Genomic DNA, 22,688 nt, shown 5'->3' with positions numbered 1-22,688 from the left:
AAACATAATATAACCATCCCAAACATACATTTAGCAACATTTTCTGAACTAAGTTAGTAATACCTAAAACAGAAACAGGTGCTGCAAATAAATTTTCTGAAGCTCAATGGTTAATAGTCACTCTGAACAGAAGGAGTGGGATTAATCAGACAATACAACTCTTCCGGAACTCCTTGTTACCTTCAAATAGTGGGTAGACCCCAGGGCAAGAATACTTTCTTTACCCTGACATTACCCACAGGGAGATATACAGTAAGACACACTTTTGGCTTCCAAGACACTGGTTATATATACCACTGTTTCTGGGTCAAATATCAAATTAAAAACTGAAAAAAAAATAACAACCAGCACCTTCCAAATCTTTTGGTATTTATAATCAAGGATCTTTAAACCTTGAAAACAACCAGGAAACAAAACTGCATAAAAATGCTATTTATTAAGGATATATATCAAAACATATTCTAAATTATTACCACCTATTTAAATTTATTTCTGTCAAATATGAAAAATGTTTTAAAAGTATTCAACTGAAACCTAAACACAGAAGATAATTTTTGGTACACTAACACATTTAAGTGCTTTATATCCATCACAAAAATCTAATATATTTCCTGATTTGAGTAATTTATTTATTTTTTTCAATATATGAAATTTATTGTCAAATTGGTTTCCATACAAAACCCAGCGCTCATCCCAAAAGGTGCCCTCCTCAATACCCATCACCCACCCTGCCCTCCCTCCCACCCCCCATCAACCCTCAGTTTGATTTGAGTAATTTAGAATATTAGTACGAGTATGCGTGTGCACACATAAATAAATAAAGAAAATGCCAACTAGAATATAGTCAGTCATTTCATCTAACTACGTACCAACCCAAATTAAGGAAACAAAAATATAAAGTAACTCCACTTGGTATTTGTTTCTTCCTAAAAGGCTGCCAAACTATCTGGAAGTTTAAATACACTGAGTGAAGTGTGAGCTTAAAATTTTAAATTGTTTAAGACTAGAAAGAAAACAAAACAGATGCTATATATATTTGTTCTGGCTCAACAACTTCAGGCTATATTTAAATATCCTCATCCGAACAAATTCAGTAAAAGTTTTTCTTAAAAAGCTTTGTTAGAATTCTAGATTCCATAGAAAAAATAAATTGGGTTTAACAAATTAGTTTACACACTAATACACACATAGAAGTTTCTGTTCTATTCAAAGGTTTGGTTTACTTAAAACTATTCTGGTGAAAAGAAATAAATTAACAATAATAAGACCTTACCAACTATTTCCACTTATTTCAACTGTTTCTCAAATTTTACCCTGAAAGTAATTACCATGACCTCTCAGAGTAGGCTTTGGTGACTTAAGAAAATTTACTAACTAAGGAAGAAGGTGGTAAACACATGAGCAGAAGCATATAATAATGGATAAGCTGTTAATAATTTATCATCATCAATTCTGAAGTCTGGTCATGTGATGAAAATAATGTCAGCAAGTCAGGTGTCCCATTTCAGCCGGCCATAGAAAAGCTAAGAGAGGAAAAGAAATGCTTAGAATCCACCAAACATCACATCAAACAATGAGACGCAGATCTATGGTTACAAATCTGGTAGCAGATAATTCACCTTACACAACTATCAGAATAAAATTAGGAGGATACAACAGAATATAAAGGATAGCAATTACATAATTTGTAACCCCAACAGGTGAGTAAAAAGGTCTTCAAATTACACTACTTTTTCCAATTGCAGATTAGAATCCCAACTTAATATGTATGTATAAAAATCACCTAACAGAAAAAATTGGTACATGAATACACTTGCATTTCTGTTCTAAGGGACACACCCACATTAATATCCACAGGTTCTTCTGTTGCCATTACCCACCCCGCAAGTTTTTTTTTCCAGCCCCAAGAGTTGTTTCAGCTGGATTTTAGGCATCTTGCCTATCTCCTCTCCCCAACCCTGACAATACAGACTAACTAGGCAGATGTGTTTTACCTTATCATTTTATCCAGAATACTAGCACTCCTTTTTTGTGGTGAATATTTAAACTTTTAACAATCCTAGAGAAGACTAATACAAGAGAAGTATTTAATTACATAAGAAGGAGGAAAAAAGACAGGTGTTTGATAATTAAATGTGATCTATGATCTTGTATTGGCTCTTGGATCAGGTAAAAAATGGTAACGAAAGACATTACTGGGACAACTGCAAAATCTGAATATAAACTGTGTATTAGATAATAGTATATTAAACTTGAATTTGCTAATTATACTGTTGTTAGATAATAGAATCTTCTTATGCTAAAAGTATTTTTGGGTCAAATGCACAGGATGTCTGCAACTTATTCTTAAATGGTTCCTAAATAATATGTAAAGGTCATAAAAGCAAGTATGACAAAATGTTAATGAATGCTTAATCTTGGTAAGATTATTGGAGCTTTTTATTATTCTTGTAATTTTTCTGTAAATTTGAAATTTTTTCAAAATTCAAACATGTTCCCTTCTTTTTTAGTTAGTAAATGATATTCCCAGAATCTATCTTCTACTTTCCAAGATCACTTACCCTCTTCAGAGCTTTTCCTGTTCTCTAAAAGTAGATAATGTTTCCCAAGGTTATGGCTTGACCCTTTTACCCTACTCTGTTCACTCCTTGGCAAACTCAGCTTTCCCTAAAGCTTGAACTCTATATGCATATATACATACATAAAACAAACAAATGGTTCTTAAATCTCATCTAGCCTTGGCTTCTCTACCAAGCTGCAAGTCTGCAGCTCCAGTTGTACCCTGAGTATTTCCACCTTGACTTTCCAGCAGCTCCACACATCCCAAAGTAGCTAAAACCAGAATCTCATTACTATTTTCTCCTTCCCAAACCAATTCTTTTACTAATTCTTCCTATTGGTACCACCATTCTCTCAGTCAATTAGGTTCTAGACTCTGGAGTCAAATATCCAGTAAGTTATAACATCGTGTAATTCCTACCTTCTGATAACTATTCTTTTCTCATCTCCATTGCCTAATTCAGGCCTTCATTACCTTTCTATTCTCTGTGGTCTCTGTCTAACCCAACATCTCTTCTCTGGTGTCTTCAAATGTTTTGTGCAACAAATTTAACCATCCTTACCACATATGCTCTATACTTACACAGTTGCTCACTATATTACTCTAACTGGAATTCTCCCTTTCCCTCAGTTCTTCAACCCTGTATGAGCAAATTCTATCCACCTTTCAGGTTTCAACTCAAAAAGCCTCTTCCTAAAGAAGCCTTGCCCAGTACCTCCAGCTGTACTTGAGACATTCAAATGCTTGAATTTTAAATGACAGTTATCACTTTCAATCATGTGATGATTTTCTCACTTATCTTTTTCCATGTTAAGACCCAGCTCACTGGTTTCCCTATTGTGACCAACACTTAAATGCCTCTGGTACAGGATTCTTTTCTAAGAGTTTGCTAGTCTTCCATTCCTTAAGCAAATACACAGTTCTATGAGGTTTTCTGATAATCATGGCCAACAATGATAAAACAGAAGTAGCACAATTCCAACGCCTTTCTTATCTCTTCTTTTCCATTTAGAACTAAGTGCGGGGAATAAAACTCCACAGAACAGGGATTTTAGAAGTAATTGGCTTTAAACCTCAAAGTCAACATTCCTGACATAAGCAGGAAGACAGCTGTTAACTGTATTAATATTAATTTGTAGTGATGGAAAGACTTTTTTTTACAGAGCATGTGTCTACTTTAAGAAAGTAAGCTAAAGCCTCTCTGTTCAAACACCCACCTAACTGGGTAGAGTATAAAGAAAGTAGTTTTTAGCTACCTTTGTATTTAAAGTAACTATCCTATAGAAATGGAGTATACTAAGTCTGTCACCATCTTTTCCTGTTTCTTTGAGATCTAAAAAGATTGTCTAAAATTACATTGGCTTTTGTGACAGGACTGTCACTTGCTGATCAATACCATAAAATGCAGGCAACTAAATACATCTAGGGATTTTTTACTCTACCTATTTAACCTAAGTTTCAACTTTCCTGAATTTACACACAAGTTCTTTCAATTTCTCATTTTCTACACATGCTTCAGACTGTTAAACTTATAAATGCTATCATCTGATAATACCTATAACTTCCTACTTTATTGTCTAAACATTTTATAAACATGTCTTTAGGTTTTTCTCTAAATCTGAGATCCAGTCCTAAAAGGTGACAGGTTACTAAAACTTTGTCCTCTAATTTTGTGTCTTTGATTATCCTCTACTGGATATCCTTAACTGGAATATGTCAAAATGTAATCACATAATAAATTACATAAGTACTATATAGAAATTATTAGAAAATATATCTGGGGTGCTTACAAAACAATTCAGGTTCATATCCTCAAGGTACTTCTAGTAAGTACAGAACATCTCCTAATAAGGAAAGAATATTTAACTAGTAACAATTTCCAACAACTCATTATGGTGATTCTTGAAAATTATGTACTGCTGACCCTTTAACAACATGGGTTTGAACTGCACACATCCTACTTATATGTGGATTTTATTTATAGTTGACATGCTATATTAGTTTCATGCGTATAGCATAGTAATTCAACGTACCTTAATTTTTTATAGTACTATAAATGTATTTTCTCTTCCTTATGATTTTCTTAATAACATTTTCTTTTCTGTAGCTTAATTTGCAAGGATACCTTATTTAATACATATAACGTACAAAATATGTATTAATCGATTGTTTATATTATCAGTAAGTTACACTTGGATTTTCAACTGCATCCAGGGGAGGGAGAGAAAAGGGCCAGTGCCCTTAATCGCTGCATTATTTAAGGGTCAACTGTAGTTCAGATCTACAACTGTGCAGAACCACATAGATAAATCTCAAACATTGAGTGAAAGAATACAGACACAAAATAAGGAACTACAATTTTGTGTCTTAATCTGGGTGCTGGTTACAAAAGTATGTTCAGTTGAACTGTACATTTATGAATGGTGTACTTTTCTGATAAAAATTATACTTCAATAAGAAGATTTTTTTAAAGTCCTATCACTAAAGCATTCACAAAAACTAGATTAGCCAAGTTCTAAAACCTGAGGTTTACCATCTGGGTTGGTAAGTACTAGGGGGTGTTAATGATGTACCCAAGCTTCTTGGAGGATGAGTAAAACAAAACAAATTATCTTATACAAGAAGCTTATTTCTGATTTACTCCTAACTTCAAAAATGAAATCTCACAGGAACAAAACAAAGCAATTTAAATGAAATCAGGTATCTAGTATAAAGACCAAAAATTTAGACACTCTTTAACTTAACTCATGTGCGCTATTTTCCTTATTTATTTCTCTTTAAATACTGGTGCTATCATAAGGAAGGACAAGCCAACTCAAGGGGATAGTGCACCTGGCAACTGTTACTCTCATTTGTTAACCACATTTATGCATTTTCTTCATTAAGGCAGAAATACTGCAAGCGTTTATCAATGAAGTCTAAATCCTTACAAGCTACCTAATTTCTTCCTTTAGTCTACCTGAGCAAAAGTTTCTTCCTCCCTACTCTTTTACCTTACTGACCCGATATATACAAGAGGGTAAATTTGTTTGCTATAAATCCTTACCCTCAGCTTTTTTGCAAAGGACTCAACAACAGCCTGTTCCCCAGTGATCGTTAAAATAAGTTTCTAAACTAATTTGTTACCTACCATTGCACTGGTAACAAAGCAATGCCAATAATTAAGTCTGGAAAGCTGTTCTTTACAGAGAAATAGAAAGTCAAATTTTAAAGTTACTATTCTAAAATGCCAATAAGCTAGGATATCACTAATTATAACTATAGTAAAATAATCTCCAGAAAGCTAATTATGGAAGCTTAATAAATAGTCAATGCAAACACTCTGGGCTTCCTAAGAAAGGGATGTATTATTTTTAAAGTATCAGTATCAATTGTCCTTAAATTTGGCAATGGTTTCAGCTGATTGATTCCCTGAGTGCTCTGTAAATGACAGGAAGATAGAAAACAATGATGGCACCTACAGGTAGGTGCTTAAACTTTAGTATAATAACTAAATAAAGTGCTGGCTATCAGTAGAAAGACAATCTCTAAATACAGGTAGAGGCAGATGGGTGAAAATCTTCTCAATTTGCTAATTCTAATTTAAAGAGAGAAAGAAACAAAGGGGCCATTAGGGAACTCTGAGTCAATGTGAGGAAATGTATATTAATTACTTATGTTTTGATTAAAAGATACTCTGCTAAAAGAATACGGGGTGGGGGGGGGGGGGAGGAGGGAAGATTCCAGTCTTTCAAATAAGGCAAACCAAGGATCTTCAGCTATTCAGGGCAGGTTTAAGGAAAATTGGCACAGGGTTTAAAAGCTGCCTCTACAGAATAGGAGTTCCAAGATTTCATAAATAAGAGCCTGAAATGTACTTATCAATACTGATAAGCAAATTTATACCTCAAACTTAGATACTGTAAAGGATTTATAGTCCCTTCAACTCCTGAATGGTTCTATTCAATAAAATCATCCCCTGCAAAATACTTATTTGCCAAATTAGTGTAATTAAAAAGAAAAATATCCTTAATTTATAATGGTAAAAAAATGAATATGGCAATTTGGTGAGATTAACACGACCATGGTTAGGATAAGTGTATTTAATATGTTTTAAAGCTTAACACACACAAATCTTCAACCCCTTGTCTGCAATGAAAAAAAACAAACAGTCCCACAATACTTTATTTGCTAATATACTTATTAAAAAGTCTATTGTAGCTATTTATCAACTGAACTCGTATAGTTAGAACTAATAAAGCTAGCCACTATTGCTCTCAACTGAAAATCTAGTAAGTTAGTTGAAAGGTTCAAAGGAAGCCACTAGTTCGTTTCTATGGAGTTGGACTTGTCACTTTAGTACCAAAGTGAAGAATGGCTGATCTATAATATAAATTTGGTGTCAACACACTACAGACAAGTATCTATTAACATCTTTGGCTCTGGACAACAGGCTTCAGGGAGAAGAGAAAATACTTTCAAACCATGAGAAACTACAGATACAGCAACTTGCCTCATTTCTGATACCTTAAATATTTCTGTATCTAAAAAAGGAAAACAGATAAGGAGTATTTAGCTATAACAACAAATGATGAGCAGGCAACTTCTGTGGTTGTTTTATAATGGAACAAAAGAAAACTTTTGATATTAGGTCAAAATTATAAAAAATAAAGCTCAAACCTTTCTACATTGTTTTGATGAACAGCTCTTAATCATATTGATATCATGGTAGCTTACAAAATCTAGCTATTTGAAATAAATTACCATTCAACTAAAACTCTTATTATACATTTCTAAATAGAGTGCCATTTTTCCTTTTTCTAGTACAAAAGTATAAAGTACAACCGAAGCTACTCATCCTGGCTACATGTGATAAGCCATTTGAATGATTGAGCATTCATGCTTGTTTTATGCCACAATTTACACTTATGTCTTACTTTATATTGATATGGCTGTATAATTTCAAAATTGAAATTATAAACATTGTACTATAAATTTTAAAACTTCTTGTTCTACAAGTAACTATTTTAAAACATTTTCAGTTAAGGAACAGATCACCAAAAAGATACTTTGTTAGACAATTTCTTCAGAGTGACACACAGCAAATCAAGTCTAAGAATTAAAAGACTGTTACCATTTGTAGGCAATGTAAACCATGTCTTAACATGACATGTACATGCACTTAGCAATACTCTTTTCTAATGAAAGAGATGAAGTTAAGTCCATGAGTGTTATCCAAACTATGCCAGAGGACACAAATGCGTTGCCAGGCAGAGTTAAAAGAATCTAGCAAAGCTTTGTGTGAATTTTTAAAACAGCATTTGTGCTCATTCTATTAATTAAACACAGAATGGAGTGCTAATATTCAGCCACATAACTGAACAGAGCATATACTAAAACTATGTAATAAGCAGAAAGATAAACCAAATTATCTTTTGCCATAAATGAACTCTTAAGACTTCACTCTGTATTTTAAAAAGTTAAAAATGAAATTTATATAATATTTCTATGAGAAAAGCTGTTTTAGGAGTTTATAAAACAGTAATGCAGGTCTAGGGAATTCGAGCAAACAAGCTTGATGTTAAAGTTTTGCAACAAGAATTAAACAGTGACTATTACTTTAGTACCTTGGTCTCGTCCCTTCTCCAATTTCTTAATAAGTAACATTTTGCTTTGAGTCACTAAGGCGTTTACAGAGAAATACAAAATAGGAAAAAGTAAAATAATAGTAGTTTATTTTACAGAATATATTTTTACATTGAAATATAAAGGGTAAGTGGATATTTCATATAGCAAAATTCAATAGAATATGTAAATCCTTCAAAAAAGTAAATATACTTAAAAAATAAGTAAAAACAAAAGTATGCTTATATTCTATTTAAAATATAGATTGTCCTTTTGGTTTATTTTGCTGCTTTGTCCCATGCTAGATACCACATGATTCCCCCCCTAAAATGACATATAAAGTTTAGTTTTAATGATGTGATACCAGTACAGTGCAAAGCAATTCATGCATACACTTTTGCATGTATGCATTCCATATGTAAGTATTCATACCTATCCCAGAGGTTCTTTGATTCCTGAAACGTGTTCAAATGGAACGCTTGGTAGAAAGCAGTTGAAGGATTCCTGCGAGATCCAAGAATCAAATGGAAATGAGGTTGAGAAAGTACAGTCAAATCACTATTTTTCAAAAAAAAGATGGAAGATCTTAGATTTCTAATATAGTATAAAGCTTTAAAAGAAAAAAAAAACACTACATAAGCTTGCTTAAAAACATTTTGAAAGAAATTAAAAAACTGGATGAAATCCAGCAGACCCTGACAATTCAGGATCACAGTTATAAAAGAAAGGAGTAATACAGATAAATAGCACCCAATTATGTGTGTGTGTGTATGTCTACACAAACATGAATCAGTTCACAGCCTAATCAACATTAGTCTGTATCAGATGCCTTTATAAATCTCTAAACACTTAGCAGTTCAGCAAAGCTATTCTCAGGTACAGTTTTCATATACAATAAATTAGGCTACACCTTCATAATATAAAAAATCTTAACAGGATCTATTTAATAGGGTTTGATGACGACCAACGAGTCCTTTTCTGGGTTGGACTTGACATGATTTCTTCTACCTTCAGAACCCATTTATTTGTGTTTTCTCTGGGTTAGGGCAAAAAACGGTGCAGCAATTGTATGGCAGCTTTCTAATTTCTGGCATTAGTACAGTGCCCCTTTGAGGGGTAAGAGCTTATACACCTTAATCACCATCCATTTCTACCATTCCCTGGAGACACATTCCCTAGGGCTATAACCACAGAATCTTACCTGATGGGCTCATCAAGGCAAGCTCCCAGCCTGCATGATTCATCTCACATCCCTGGATTTCCTAAGAGACTACTAAAATTTGACTACTAAACCTGCTCTCTAATAGTTCCCCCTTTACCTAAGCATATTTCCATAGTTTTCCCAACTTCAATCTGTATGTTAGGGAGCTAACAAAAACTTGTCACATTACTTCTAAAATCCTTGATCCCCGCTGTGGCAAGGGTCTTAACAGCAAGAACATAAGTGCTTATTAAATACCAGACACTATTCTGGGTTTGTCTGTTTATTTATGTATATTAACTGAATTCTACAACAGCCCCAAAAGTAGGTATTATTATTATTTCTACCTCACCAAAAGGAAAACACCTAACATCACAGAGCTAGTAGGTAGCAATCTGGTCCTACAGTTTATGCTCTTAAACTACTATGCTAAACATAGAGTTAAATTTTAACCTCTCTAGGTCTGGGTCTTTATTATTAGTACAATAAGAAAACTATTTCCAAATTCTACTGGAAGAGCGATGAATTACCGATGATCAACAATCAAACAAATACTCAACAGAATTCCAGGATTTCAAAATTCTGATTAAGACTCATTGTATTATCTATTAAATTTTTTTAAAAAATATTTTTAAAGGCTATTTTTTTAATTTTAACCACTAGGATACCTCTTAGATGATCTAAAACTAGGAAAGGCAGACAGACACTAGATGCCAGAGTGTCACCAAAGCAACTGTTTGATTAATTGGCATTTTCAGCATATGTACTTCTCTTTGCCTGCCCTACTTACTTTAACTCTTTCTTATGCTTTTAACCCTTTCTCTGTTTTTCTCTAGACCAGGCCTCAGGTAATCAAACTGTTTAGACCTAATATCAAGGATTCAGAGCCTGCTAACTACCGTTTATTTAATAGCTTGTACCCTCTCAAGATAGATCTGTCAGGCCATTTTTTTTTTTTTTTTTTTTTTACTGTAACTGGAAATCGGTCTACCAAATTAAACGAAAGTGAACTGAACCAACTGAAAACTCAATTGGCTTTTACCAGGCTTACTCAGGACCATATGGGGACAAGTTTGCTATTCACATAGATCTGTTTGGAGACCCTGGATTTAAAACAGAGTGACTCAAAGAGGAAAGCAGTAAATATGAGAGGATAACAAAGAGTAAACGTGGAGGCTATTCTGCAAGGCTGGAATTTAAAATTCATTAAAGAGTATTTACAATATATTTATAAGGATGACATTCTTTAAAAAAACTTCAGATCCCCTGACCTTGGAAACATACATACATATATATTTAACTTGAATCAAATTCATATGCCAAATAAATTGGTTTTAAATGAAGTCATATGACTTGAGTTATGAGATTGCAGCATTTTTACAGCATAGACTCTAATAATGAAATGTTTCTCATAAGTTAAATGTAGAAGTGAAAAAAGAATGTATCTGCAGTTAGTTGTGGATCTTGGGGCAAAAAAGGAACCAATGAAATAAAATACTATAAATGGGCCTAAAGTCTTCGGAACATGTCAGAACAAATACTCAGGTTGCAAAAGCTGGCAGTGAATCACTTTTTACATACATTCAAAATGAAGAAGCCATATGGAGTTATACAATCTATGTACTCTAGAAAAATTCAAAATAGTCTAGATTGCAAGGATAAACATTTGGTTTCTGGAATACTTCAGCAGGGTGTTTTCCATAAACAGAGGAATTTTTTGCAAATAGCAACAATTAGTCTCAAAACATTGATTAACAGGCATAGATTAAAGGAGTCAAGTCTGTTAAACCTAGCTGATCAGAACTTCAAAAGAGCCATTTGTAAATACTGAAGGGCTTGATCATCAAAGACTTCTGTTTTGGAATGGCATAAAATTGAGGAAATTAAGAGCCCAAGGAAAATGCTGTTAATGGGGATCATTTCAAGGTTATAGTCTATGTAATCTGAAGGCACCATGAGGCAACTGACGTTATTAAAAATTTATTGGAAAGAAATACTGAATTTTATGCAATTTTGGTCATAAATTCTCTTCTGCCCAAGAAATAAAATTTGAAACCAGTTTTCTAATAACATATTTGATGTCAATGCTAACTATTAGTCTAAATATAAAGCCAACAAAGCACTTCTTAGGGAGACTGAGGTGTGGTTTATTCTGAATTTATTTCAGCCACCTAACTTAAAATGCTGTTTCCCCATTTGTAGACATTGTTCAAAACCAATGAACGAATATATCTTTTTCTCTGACTTTATACACTAAATAGCCTGTCCTGTTAATATCTAAGTACATGAGAGTAGTACATCACAATGTGACTCAAACATGACATATACCTACCTGCTTTGCTAAGACACTATCTTTGTAGGGTAACTGTAACAGAGAGGAAAATATAGATATATACTACACCTCAAAATTAAGCTACCAAAATTGTTGAAGCTTAAAGTATGAGGTACATGAGCCCTAAACTTAGCAAATACCTTCTTCCCTTATGTCAAAACTCAACTTCAGAGATCTCTAAATAGAAACCAGGGAAATACAATAAGCAGAGGAACAAGGGCCACCTCCAACATTATTATCTAAGGATTTAAAATAATTAAAACTATTCTTTAGGTAAAGGGTTACAACACAACAGATTAGTGGCTAGAGTAGCTTTTCCTTCCTCTATACTATAGTCAGCAAAGTAATAGAACAAAACTAACTTTGGAAAAATCCAAGAGCACTGGCTTTGGAGTCAGAAGGCCTAAGTCTGAATCCATGCTTTGTCACTTAATAACTATGTATTCAAATCCTATAAGTCTGTTTTCTTAATCATAAAAAGGGGAGGAACACTTCCTCATAGTTGCTGAAACGTTCAAATGATATTATGCATAAATAAGGCCACAGATATAATTAAGCTTGATTTGTGTTTAAGACAGGATTACAGTTTCCAAATCATGCTATATAAAAATCAAGTTTTGGTAGAGAATCTTAAGATATACCAAATATTTCATCATTACTAAGGTAATATTGAGGCAAACAAAATACTTAAACTTAGAGCTACGTATACCAAGCTATTTTGTACATTCCATTGGATAAGAATCCTGACTTCTGGGACTGAGAGCTCCCCCAGGATTTCCTTATACACTTTATTGCAAGATTTTAATTAAAAGTACAATAATCACTGAAAAGGGTACTGAAATGGTTCCAAGATACATACTATTTTAACAATAAAAGCTTCAAGAAACACCTTTAACAGCAACCATAAACTTCTGATAAAAAAAAAAATTCAATTTCTCACTGTAACATTTAAATCCTTCACTCTAGTTCCTGTCAAATTAACTGCATTTCTCAAATCTGACATCTCACTCTTCCATTGTCACACAAACTGCCATCTCTCTCTACTTGGAAAATCATCCGCTTTGCTTATCAACTGACCTAACCTAAATGGCCCTTTTAAGATTCATTTCGAGAGTTGAAGAATGCACAAGTAACAATGGGTTGATTCTGAGGACAGAAACTGGGTGGCTGGAGGACAGAGGTATCAGAGAGGCTTTCAATTTATACTCTTGTATATTTTGAACTGTACAAAAGGTATTACCTATGCAGATAATAAATTATTTTAAACAGAGGTCTACCAAATCTGGCGTTAGGCCCTAAACTATTCCCATTAGTATCTTATATTTATTCCATCACAGCCTATAATGTATATGAAAGCTTACATTTGATAATTATTTTCATATAGCCTGAGATCTTGAGAGGGCAGGATAGTCTTATTTCTGTATACCAGTACTTACTCTTAAGGGAACACAAAGAAAGTTTAAATGACTGACATTGTTACTTTAAATGTTTTCTTAGGCTTCCAACCTACTTGATGAGTATCTGTGAGCTTAATTTTTTTTTCTTTCTTTTTTTGGTCACATGATAGTCTGGTGGCAAGAAGGCTTAAGTTGGCAGACATATATATATGTCTAAATATACAGAGTCACATACAAGAAACTTTAAAATCTAACCAAGTCTCAAACTCCTTCTTTACCAATGAGGAAAACTGAGAGAAGTTAAAAAAACTTAACCAAAGAACCTGGCTAAGTGGTAGAAAAGTCACGACCAGGACATAACTATTATACATCTTATAACATCATGACTTTTCTGGCTTAAAACAATGTCTCCCTTTCTCTTATTAACATCTATACCATGGAATTACACTTTCAGATCAGAAGACTCTTGGTATGACTCACCAAGAGGTGATCAAGAGAGCAGTTTGGACAATGAAATACTAACATTTCTGTGATGTATGCTTGCCATACATACTGTATTATGTATGGATTATTTACAAATTATTTGTATACCTCATTTAATCCTCTCAAACTCTTCAACACAGATATTATCCTCATTTTTCGAATGGGGAAACAGGAGGCTTAGAAAGCTAAATAACCAGCTCAAGGTCAAAATGCCTCAGGTATGTAGCACAGCTGGGTTTTCAGCCCAGGCATGTCTGACTCCACTATCTGTAAATGGCCATTTATATGACATGCTAATACATAATTAAACATACTACTGATTTTACTTGACCAAGAGCCTTCCTCTCCTTGTTTTTGCTTTGTTTTCAAAGGCAAGGGAGACCGAATACAAGTCAAGCAAGGATAGGTTTTGGTTTAACTTATAAAACTATTTAGTTCTCTACTTAATTCTAATTCTACTTTAGAAACTAGTTGGTTTTAAACTTTGCTTTGGGTATCCTTCATTCACAGATTAAACAATCTACTTGTGTAATAATGAAGAGGGATACCCTAAAACATTAAAAGTAACATTTAAAATACACCAGCATTATTTATAATAATTTACATATTAATCAGTTTCTATATATTAATATTCTTTCATCAGATTTTATTTTTTTTTAATTTTTAACATTTATTTATTTGGGGGGGGGCAGGAAGAGAGAGAGAGAGAGACACAAAATCTGAAGCCATTCCTCTGAGCTGTCAGCACAGAGCCTGATGCAGGGCTCAAACTCAAGAATACAAGATTATGACCTGAGCTGAAGTTGGACGCTCAACCGACTGAGCCACCCAGGTGCCCCTGTTTCACCAAATTTTAGTGAAAGCTTATGGGAAAAGAGGCTTTAAGTAATTTAACATTCAGACTTCACTTGTTTGTCTTGCCTACTCTAATTAGCAAGGCACTTATTAATAGTCTATGTCCTAGGTGAACACACTATTAAAATTATTAACTCAGTGATCTGCAGAAATTTCACATAACTATCACATATAATGTATGACTTAATAAGACTTCATTCTTTTTAACAAATGTAAGCTTGGGTACAAAGAAATAAAACTAAATACTTAAATCTAATTTGGGGCTTTAAATTTGAGAAGCAATCCAGAAAAGCATGGATGAAATTTAATTCACCTGGTTTAAAAGCAGAACTTATAAACATAATTTTTAAAGATAAAAGCAGATAATACCTTAAATACCAGTCAAATCTGAAGTGTATATATTAAAATATATTATGAAAGTCACATAATGATGTATGGGAATGATATGAATTGGTTATTGTTCCTAAATCTTTATGGAGAAGTTTTTGCCCTGAACAATACTAGCTTAAGCATGTGACAAATACTGAGTAATTTGGTATGTTCAAGAAATGCTGTGGGAAAGACCCAAATTATACCAATGACTCAGGTATGCACATTCTTTGTGGATGTAGTAATTTGTTTTATACCATCTAAAACAGCAGCTTCAAATCACAAGTCCACTTGGTTTAGTATAAAGAAAAAACTAACTTAAGGGATTTATTTCAATTCAGGAATTTTGCTATACATACCCCTTAAATACTGTCAATTAATAAGATTTCTTCTTAAAACCTGCTCTTCGGGGCGCCTGGGTGGCTCAGTCGGTTGAGCGTCCGACTTCGGCTCAGGTCACCATCTCACGGTCCTGTGAGTTCGAGCCCCGCATCGGGCTCTGTGCTGACTGCTCAGAGCCTGGAGCCTGTTTCAGATTCTGTGTCTCCCTCTCTCTCTCTGACCCTCCCCCGTTCATGCTCTGTCTCTCTCTGTCTCAAAAATAAATAAACGTTAAAAAATTAAAAAAAAAAACAAACCTGCTCTTCCCATTAATAAGAAATTAATAAGAAACATCATCATTCAGGCTACATTTATCCAGACAGACCTGTTTTTATAAACCCTTTCTTCCTCATACTTAAAGAGTATTTAAATTGCAATGCAATTAAGAAATAAACAGTATCTGTTCAGAAAAGGAAATACATATTGGTCTAAAACAATTATTAAGAAATTAGATGGCTTTTTCTCACTAGTAACAAGTGTTGCTGTTCCTTCTGAGACCGTATTTCATGTCATTTCGCTCTATTTTCTTCTGTCTTGGTTATGTGCCATCACTCTCTAACTCCCCCTGCCCCAACTTCTGCTATTTTAGGAAAGAAAAGTCAAGACCTTTTTATATTCCCCTATCAACCATTCTTCAGTAAAGAGACTCATTTTGGTTTCTTTACCATCTGATTGTTGGGGTGCTCTTTGTTACTAGGACACTAGAGAGCAGGACTGCTTCCAATCTCATCTGGTGCACAGAAAGACTAAACTCTATTCCAAATGACCAAGTACCAGATCCATAAATCCAGTATCATGTTTTACGATTTCCAAATTAGTGCTATCAGAATTCTCAACAAATTAATATTACATTTATTCTCAGGAAGTAGAAAACATTTATACCACACTACCAGTACTGTTAATAAAAAAAAAAAAAAAAAAAAAAAAAGACTTCCAATAGAAGCAATTTAGTTTAACATACCCTACTTCCTCCACAGGGAAAAAATAGTGTTACTAAAATAGTTACTTAGAGTGTGTCTTACCCACACACATATAAGCCATTATGTTTTCTAATGGTTATCCAATGTTTAGCCTATAGAATTTAGTTCATATAAAAATTTAAATATATATGTCTCTGTTTAAAAAAAAAGTCATACTCCTGATAAAACTCAGTTTTGGGAATTTTGGGTACTTTTGGACCATCAATCTTTCCGGAAATCTATGATAATTTCCTTTACTTAAAGCCATGTTTATAACCAAAGTATATTTTAGTAATCAGTGTGGCACTCTGATGGATCCACCATTTATCAGTTTTTATACTAAATAATGTCACTCACACGCAGGATTTTACACTGATTACAAAATCCTTGGTAAGAGTACGTAAGATAATATCTAGTGTGTGTGACTTAAAAATCAACTGTAAATCTAGTAGGGCAAAATTATCTCTACAACTCAATATAGATAAAGAAACAAAAGCTCCCAAGAAATACAGATTCAGCTAAGGAGCTTTCATTTGTAAAGACTAAATGTAGTGAGACTTTTTGAGCTCTAAGAAGTATCTATAGATTTTATGATAAAGGTTAAGAGTTACAATCTCTTGATATACATTTGCATAATCTTCTCACTTAAACAGCAAGTTAAAAAGCTCTGTTAAAAGTGTGTGTGTATATGAGATATATGTATAACTGTAGCAACAAAATTTGTATATATAGCACATGTCAGGATACACCACTTAACATTCACAATTTATAATACTTAATCAGTAGTCATTAGCAAACTACACAAATAAAACCATTAACAAGATATAGAGATATTGGCCACTAAGGGATCCTTACAATCAGGTTTTCAACAATCTTTTGGTTGTAGTTGACAGTTCACAATTGCATCCATTCATAAGAGTTCCTGGAATGTGGCCTACAGAGTTCACATTGGTCAGCTGTCTGTGGAAAACGATCTGCGCTGTGCTCCCTTTCCAAAAGGGAATATTTTGCACTCCTCCCCATTTACAGAAAAGGAGTCTGTTAAGGGTACAGGTAATTTAAACAAATGTTGTAACTTCCACTGTAAAAGTGGCTGTTTTTTTTATGAACTATATTTTCAACCATTATTATATCCTCCAGTTTACACAAAATCAGTTTGAAGAATCAACAACTGACATAAGCCTTTTCAATGAGAAAGGCTAGAATAATATGTAAATTTTATGGTAACTGATAATAGAGAGTCAAAAGGCAATGTTAACTAAGAACTTTAAAACATCTTCTTGCTTTCTATATACAACCATCAGCCCTCAGCCCTTATTATTAAACCATCAGCCTTAATAATAATAAAGGTATATTATTAAAATGTATTATTAGAAGGTCCTCTTCTTCAAAATGAATGGTCACAAAAGGAAGCCTTCCTTTAGGTAATGGAACCAAAATAACAAGATAAAGTTTTCAATATATCAAACCAAAGAATCATTGGTTTGGTCAGTCATTTTTGTTAATCTTCCATTTTCCTTCCTTTTCTCAAAGGACTAAGCTATGTTTACTGATATCTTCTTTAAAAAAAAAAAAAAAAAAAAGCAAATATTTATAAATTTTTAGGATCTGAAATTTGTCAACCTATTCACAAAGTTAAAGTCATAATTACTCAATATCTCTCACTCTAATATGTTTTATTTTGCATTCAAATGACTGCAACTAAAATTGTATGCAGATTTTAACTTAAGAAGGCAACCCCAAATCACCATATTAAAATTATGATTTTGTTAGTACAGTTTCCTCAAAAATAGTCATCTCAGTAATTTAAACATACACCTAGAAAAACTGTGTCATTTAATTTCAAGCATACAACTTTAAAATGCCCTCTCTTTTACAAAGCCTTTCCATTAAAAACAAAAGCAAAACAAAAAAACTATTTCTACTTAATGGATTTATTCCTTCACCAGGTGTGTTGGTCCAGTGACAAAATAGTCAAATGTGTAAGATTACATCTTGAAAACTAGCATGTTAAATTAAAAACCAATGAAAAACTACAACAAAAGTAAGAAATGCACATTTGATAAACAATGCAGATTTTAAAAGACTGGGAGGGGAAGGGAAGTACCACATTTAATACAGGACTGCACACATATCAAAACCTCTGCACTGGATTAACTGTTGCAGTAAGAACAGATACGGTAGTATCTGTGGTTCAAACATTCACACTGGGAAATAAGATTCTTAAAATTATCAACTTTTTTAATAAAATAAGAGGATAAATAATTTCATCTTTGAGGTCATACCCTAAAGAATACATCCCAGAGTTTCCATTTGTCAACAGATCTCTCTGCTTCATGCCATATCATCATATTCAAGTCCTGAAGAATGTAATTACATATGCTGTAAACTGAGAAAGGTGTGAGGAGGAGAGAAAATACATTCTTCATTCATAGATGTGCATGTGCTTTGCAAGGAGAGGGTGTGGTTGGGGAAACCAGTCATTTCTTGAGGAGATATGGGGACAATGTACAACAGGAACAGAGAGGCAAGCAAATGGTTATTTACCAACCCATCAGAAAAAAATGGCTTCTGGTAGCTAGAAAAGGGAAGATACCTGTTGCCTCTTACCAAAGGTAAACAAACAAACTCAATCTGCACTTCAAGTGTACCCCTATGTGTGAAAAGTGAAATATGGGAGCAGATGTAAAGAGATTTTTCTGAATGGCTTGTGGAATCAGTTTCTTTACTTGGTAGTCCCATCCATATAAAATTTCTCAATGACTAGCTAGCTGAGCTCACTTATGGACACGTGGTATTCTCTAAGAGTTCTCAAATGGAAGAAAGACTCCCAACAAGCAAGTCACCTACAAAAAAAGATGAACTTTGAATTACAAAAAGCAGAGAAGATGAATTTCAGTGAGCAATTTTCAAACCAACAAAAGTATATAACAAAAATACAAGGCTAATTAGAAATGAAAAGTTAAGAAAAGAATGTGAAGGAACTCAGAAGACACAGAGGAAGAAAAAGCTTTAACAGATCTCATTGTTCTACATACCAATTATTCTAGAAATCCATAAAGATATCTTTTAATCTTTTAAAATTAACCTCTCTCAAAACAAAAATCCCAGCAAATAAATACCTAACTGTAAAGTACCTGGAACTTTCTCTGTAATTTTAAAATGTAATTTTAAAGCTTTGTAACAAGTCGGTTTTTAAAAATTTGCAATATATGTCAAATTTCCCTGTGACATTTCCTCAAAACCACTTAAAATCCTCAATGAACCATAACCAAACATCAACTATTATAGAATTGGTATGGCAATACACCAACTTTCAGTTAAACCATTAAAAAAGCATCCCTTAAATAGAGGGAGCCAATTGTTGACACGAATACTTTTACTAATCATATTACTCTAATTTCAAGAACTGTAGCTTTTACTACTGTCAAAGAATCTTATTTCATACCTCCCTTTCCTGTAGCTAAAAGAAAAAGAAAAACTAATGGAAGAGAATATCTTTCAAACACATTTGCTTTAAAAAACAAAACAAAAAAAGGACCTTAATGAAGTCACTGGGAAGCCTCCTGACCTTATTTCTATCTCCTTTTATTAAAAAGGCTGGAGGACAATATGATCTTCAAAGCCGGGCTTGACATTTCACCATTCTCTCTCCAGCCTCTCCAGATACACTGGAAGAGATACCTTACATGGATCTTTCCCCATTAGAGGACCTCTGGTTTTCCAGAATGGAAAAATTCAAATTTTATGGCTTTGTATCAAAACTCACACTGACAAAACTCTCTTGCCGTAAGTGTTCAAGTGTGACTGTTGCCTAAGAAAAGAACAATCCAATAGGGCATAGTCTAGTTACCACCTGTAAATGTACAGAATTAAGCTTAAATCCACCTTTTTGAATAAACAAATGTTGTGCCTTATCCACGTCAGTGCTTTTAAACAACAAGACCAATTTTCTAATTACACACCGTTACATTAGCAATCTAAAACCAATGCCCTTTCAAGAACTGACAAATCTTAATAAACACAAAGAAATTTTTGTATTTAAAAATGCTAAGGGCCTCAAGTTGAAAAAAAGAACTCAAGCTGCATTCTAAACTGCAATGTTTGGTCAAGCATTTCTAACAAATATTTTAAATAAGATTTCCATACCTGTCTTCATCACCATCAACAGGAATAGCTATGCTGAATACAGAGGTGGCCAAACTGTTCATAGGTGTTAACTGAAGGGGGTTTGCCAGGGCATCTGCAACAGGAGGCTTCACAACAGGCTTATTTTCAGCAATGAGAGAAAGTGGTGGTTGAGGTAGGGGTTCTGATTTTCTTCTAGTATCGTCAACTTGCCCGACTAAAGGTTGGGTCTGAGTCTGAAACTGGCTTAAGTCAGACTGTGGTAGACTTGTTGGTACACTGGGTGTGCCTTGCGCTAAGGGCAGCCCAACATGCTGGATTACGCTGCCGCTCCTGCTGACTGGCGTATGGCTGCTCAGCTGCTGCGACTGGACCAGAGGCGCGGGTACATTTGGCATAGTAACAGAGGTGGTAGACACACTAGGCACGCTTGGAGCGGGCACGGCTGCAGGCACGTTTGGAACTCCGGGCAGCACGGCGTGGGGGCCGCCAGGCACGGCCGACGGCGCACCACTGCCGCCCATCTGCGGCGGAGGCACGGACTGGGGCTGCCCGGTCCCAGGGGGAACCAGGCCCGGCTGCACCGCGCATCCTACAGCGGCCAGGGGCACTCCAGCCGGTTGACCAGGCGCGGCCTGCCCGCCCTGCGCGGGTCCCGGCCCCGGAGCCACGGCTTCACCGGGCAGGGAAGACGCGCCTATTATCTGCGCACCCACCGTGGAGGCATTCTGGCCGGTGCCCACCGGCAGGCTGGCAGGCGTGGCGAGGCTCGCTCCGGCGCCGGTGGACGAGGGCTGAGCAGGGCTTGGCGGCTGCAGGCCGGCCACGTGCGGCTGTAGGTACTCACTCTGCCCCGTGGGCTGGACGGGCAGCAAATGCCCGGGCGGGAGCGGAGGCTGGGGGTACGCGAACTGCGGAGGCTGCTGCGTCGCTGGCGCTCCGAGGGTCGGGCCGGGCTGCGGCGGCAGGGGCACGCCGGGCTGCGTCAGGGTTACATTCGTCAGCGGCAGACCCTGTCCGTTGGGCCCCTGCGGGAGGACGCCGGGGCCGGCTCCCTGGGGCTGGCTGGGCTGCGGGGCTGCCATCATCTGCTGCGGCCCGGCCGCGGCTCCCGGGAACGGCGGCACTGGAGCCGCGCTTTGAACCACAGCCCCACCTACGGGCGGCGGTGGCTGTGGCTGCCCAACGCCAAAACTCTGCGGCTGGGCCGGGGCGGGCTGGCTCATTTTCTCCGACGGGGGTAGCTGTGACACAGCAGTCAAGGAACTGTCAGTTCCCGAGTCGGGCCCGTGCGCCCCTGGCATGGAGGCCACCACCACCACCACCGACCCTCCGGTGGCGCCCAGGCCGCTGTCCCGCTCCGCAGTCTGGTCAAAAGTACTGCTGTGTCTAATGCAATCCCCGGACCTGGTCAGGACGCTGCTGTCCGAATCCCGCTCATAGTATTCCATACACGTCCATCGGCCGCGGCGGTAGGGCTCCCCGCTCCCGTGGTCCAGCTTGATCACGCGAAATCGGGAACTACAAGTGGTGGGGGGCTGCGATGGGGCCGCAGTCCCTGGCCCGGCAGACGAGCCCGCGACCGGGGGACCGCCGGGTGCCCCCGCGGAGGGGGCCGAGGTGGCGGCCGCCGCCGCCGCCGCGGTACTGGCCAGCGCCCCAGCCACGCTCCGGGCCGAAACGGCTCCTCCTCCGTTGGCGGGAGCAGCCGCCGCGGCCGCCAGCTGCCCGTCCAGGAGGAGGTTTGGGGAGACGGTCCCGGGAGTCTCCGCATCCCCAACATTGTTGAGCGTCTCTTCCGAGGAGCTGCGCTCACAGACCTCCTCAGGGCCATAATCCGTGGCCCGAGAGACGTCGAATATCTCGGAGGAGACGTCCTCCGTACGTGACTCGTCCGGGTCGTCCAGGCTCTCGGTGTCCTCGGTGATGCTAGTGGCCACCTGGGCCGTGGTGACACTAGTGATCTGGAAGCAGCTCTTCTTCTTGGCCGGCATCTTGGACATGGTGAGGAAGGCTGGAGGGCAGAGAGGCACGCCGGCTCCTCTGCGATCTTGCCGGAAACCAGGAAGGGCAGAGCAGGGGCGCCCAAAGACAAAGTCCGCGTCCGCGCTGGGGTCTGAGGCCCGCCGCTGTGAAAAGTCACTGGCTGATCCGGACGCTGGCCGCCCTGCGAGACATCCTCCTCCCCGTTTCCTTCAGTGTCGGTCTCTCCGGCTCTGCCCCCGTCGCACTCGCGCGGCGGCTCCTCCTTCCTTTTCGCCTCCCGCAGTCGCGGCGCCTGGATTCAATCCCCTCAGCGGCGGCGCGAGCGCGATCCCAGGGGCGGGCCGGCTGCTTCCTCCTCCCGTCTCCGGGGCCGCCGTGGTCAGTCCAGCTCGGCGCGGTCAGCAGGCCGGGCTGGGGGTGGGAGTGGGAGGGC

General features: G+C 37.0%; 1 protein-coding gene across 4 annotated transcripts in view; it reads right to left on the bottom strand.

The window, feature by feature from the left end:
- The window catches only part of TSC22D2 (TSC22 domain family member 2), a 53,250-nt gene extending 30,846 nt beyond the window's left edge, over positions 1–22,404 (bottom strand). For 2 of the 4 annotated variants that reach the window (XR_009261879.1, XM_058730205.1), the window contains exon 1: positions 20,291–22,404. Coding sequence is in view for 3 of the 4 variants with exons in the window: in XM_058730205.1 (XP_058586188.1) it covers positions 20,291–22,272 (1,982 nt within the window). In the remaining variant the exon portion in view is untranslated. Of the gene's footprint in view, positions 1–8,596; positions 8,669–17,491; positions 18,988–20,290 lie in introns of those variants that run through there. The other 2 variants (XM_058730204.1, XM_058730206.1) reach the window with 2 other exon arrangements.
- Between the last annotated feature and the right edge of the window lie 284 nt (positions 22,405–22,688).

This window comes from Neofelis nebulosa, chromosome 5 (genome assembly GCF_028018385.1).
Source record: "Neofelis nebulosa isolate mNeoNeb1 chromosome 5, mNeoNeb1.pri, whole genome shotgun sequence".
NCBI lineage: Eukaryota > Metazoa > Chordata > Mammalia > Carnivora > Felidae > Neofelis > Neofelis nebulosa.
This window is presented reverse-complemented; position numbering and strand designations above follow the sequence as displayed.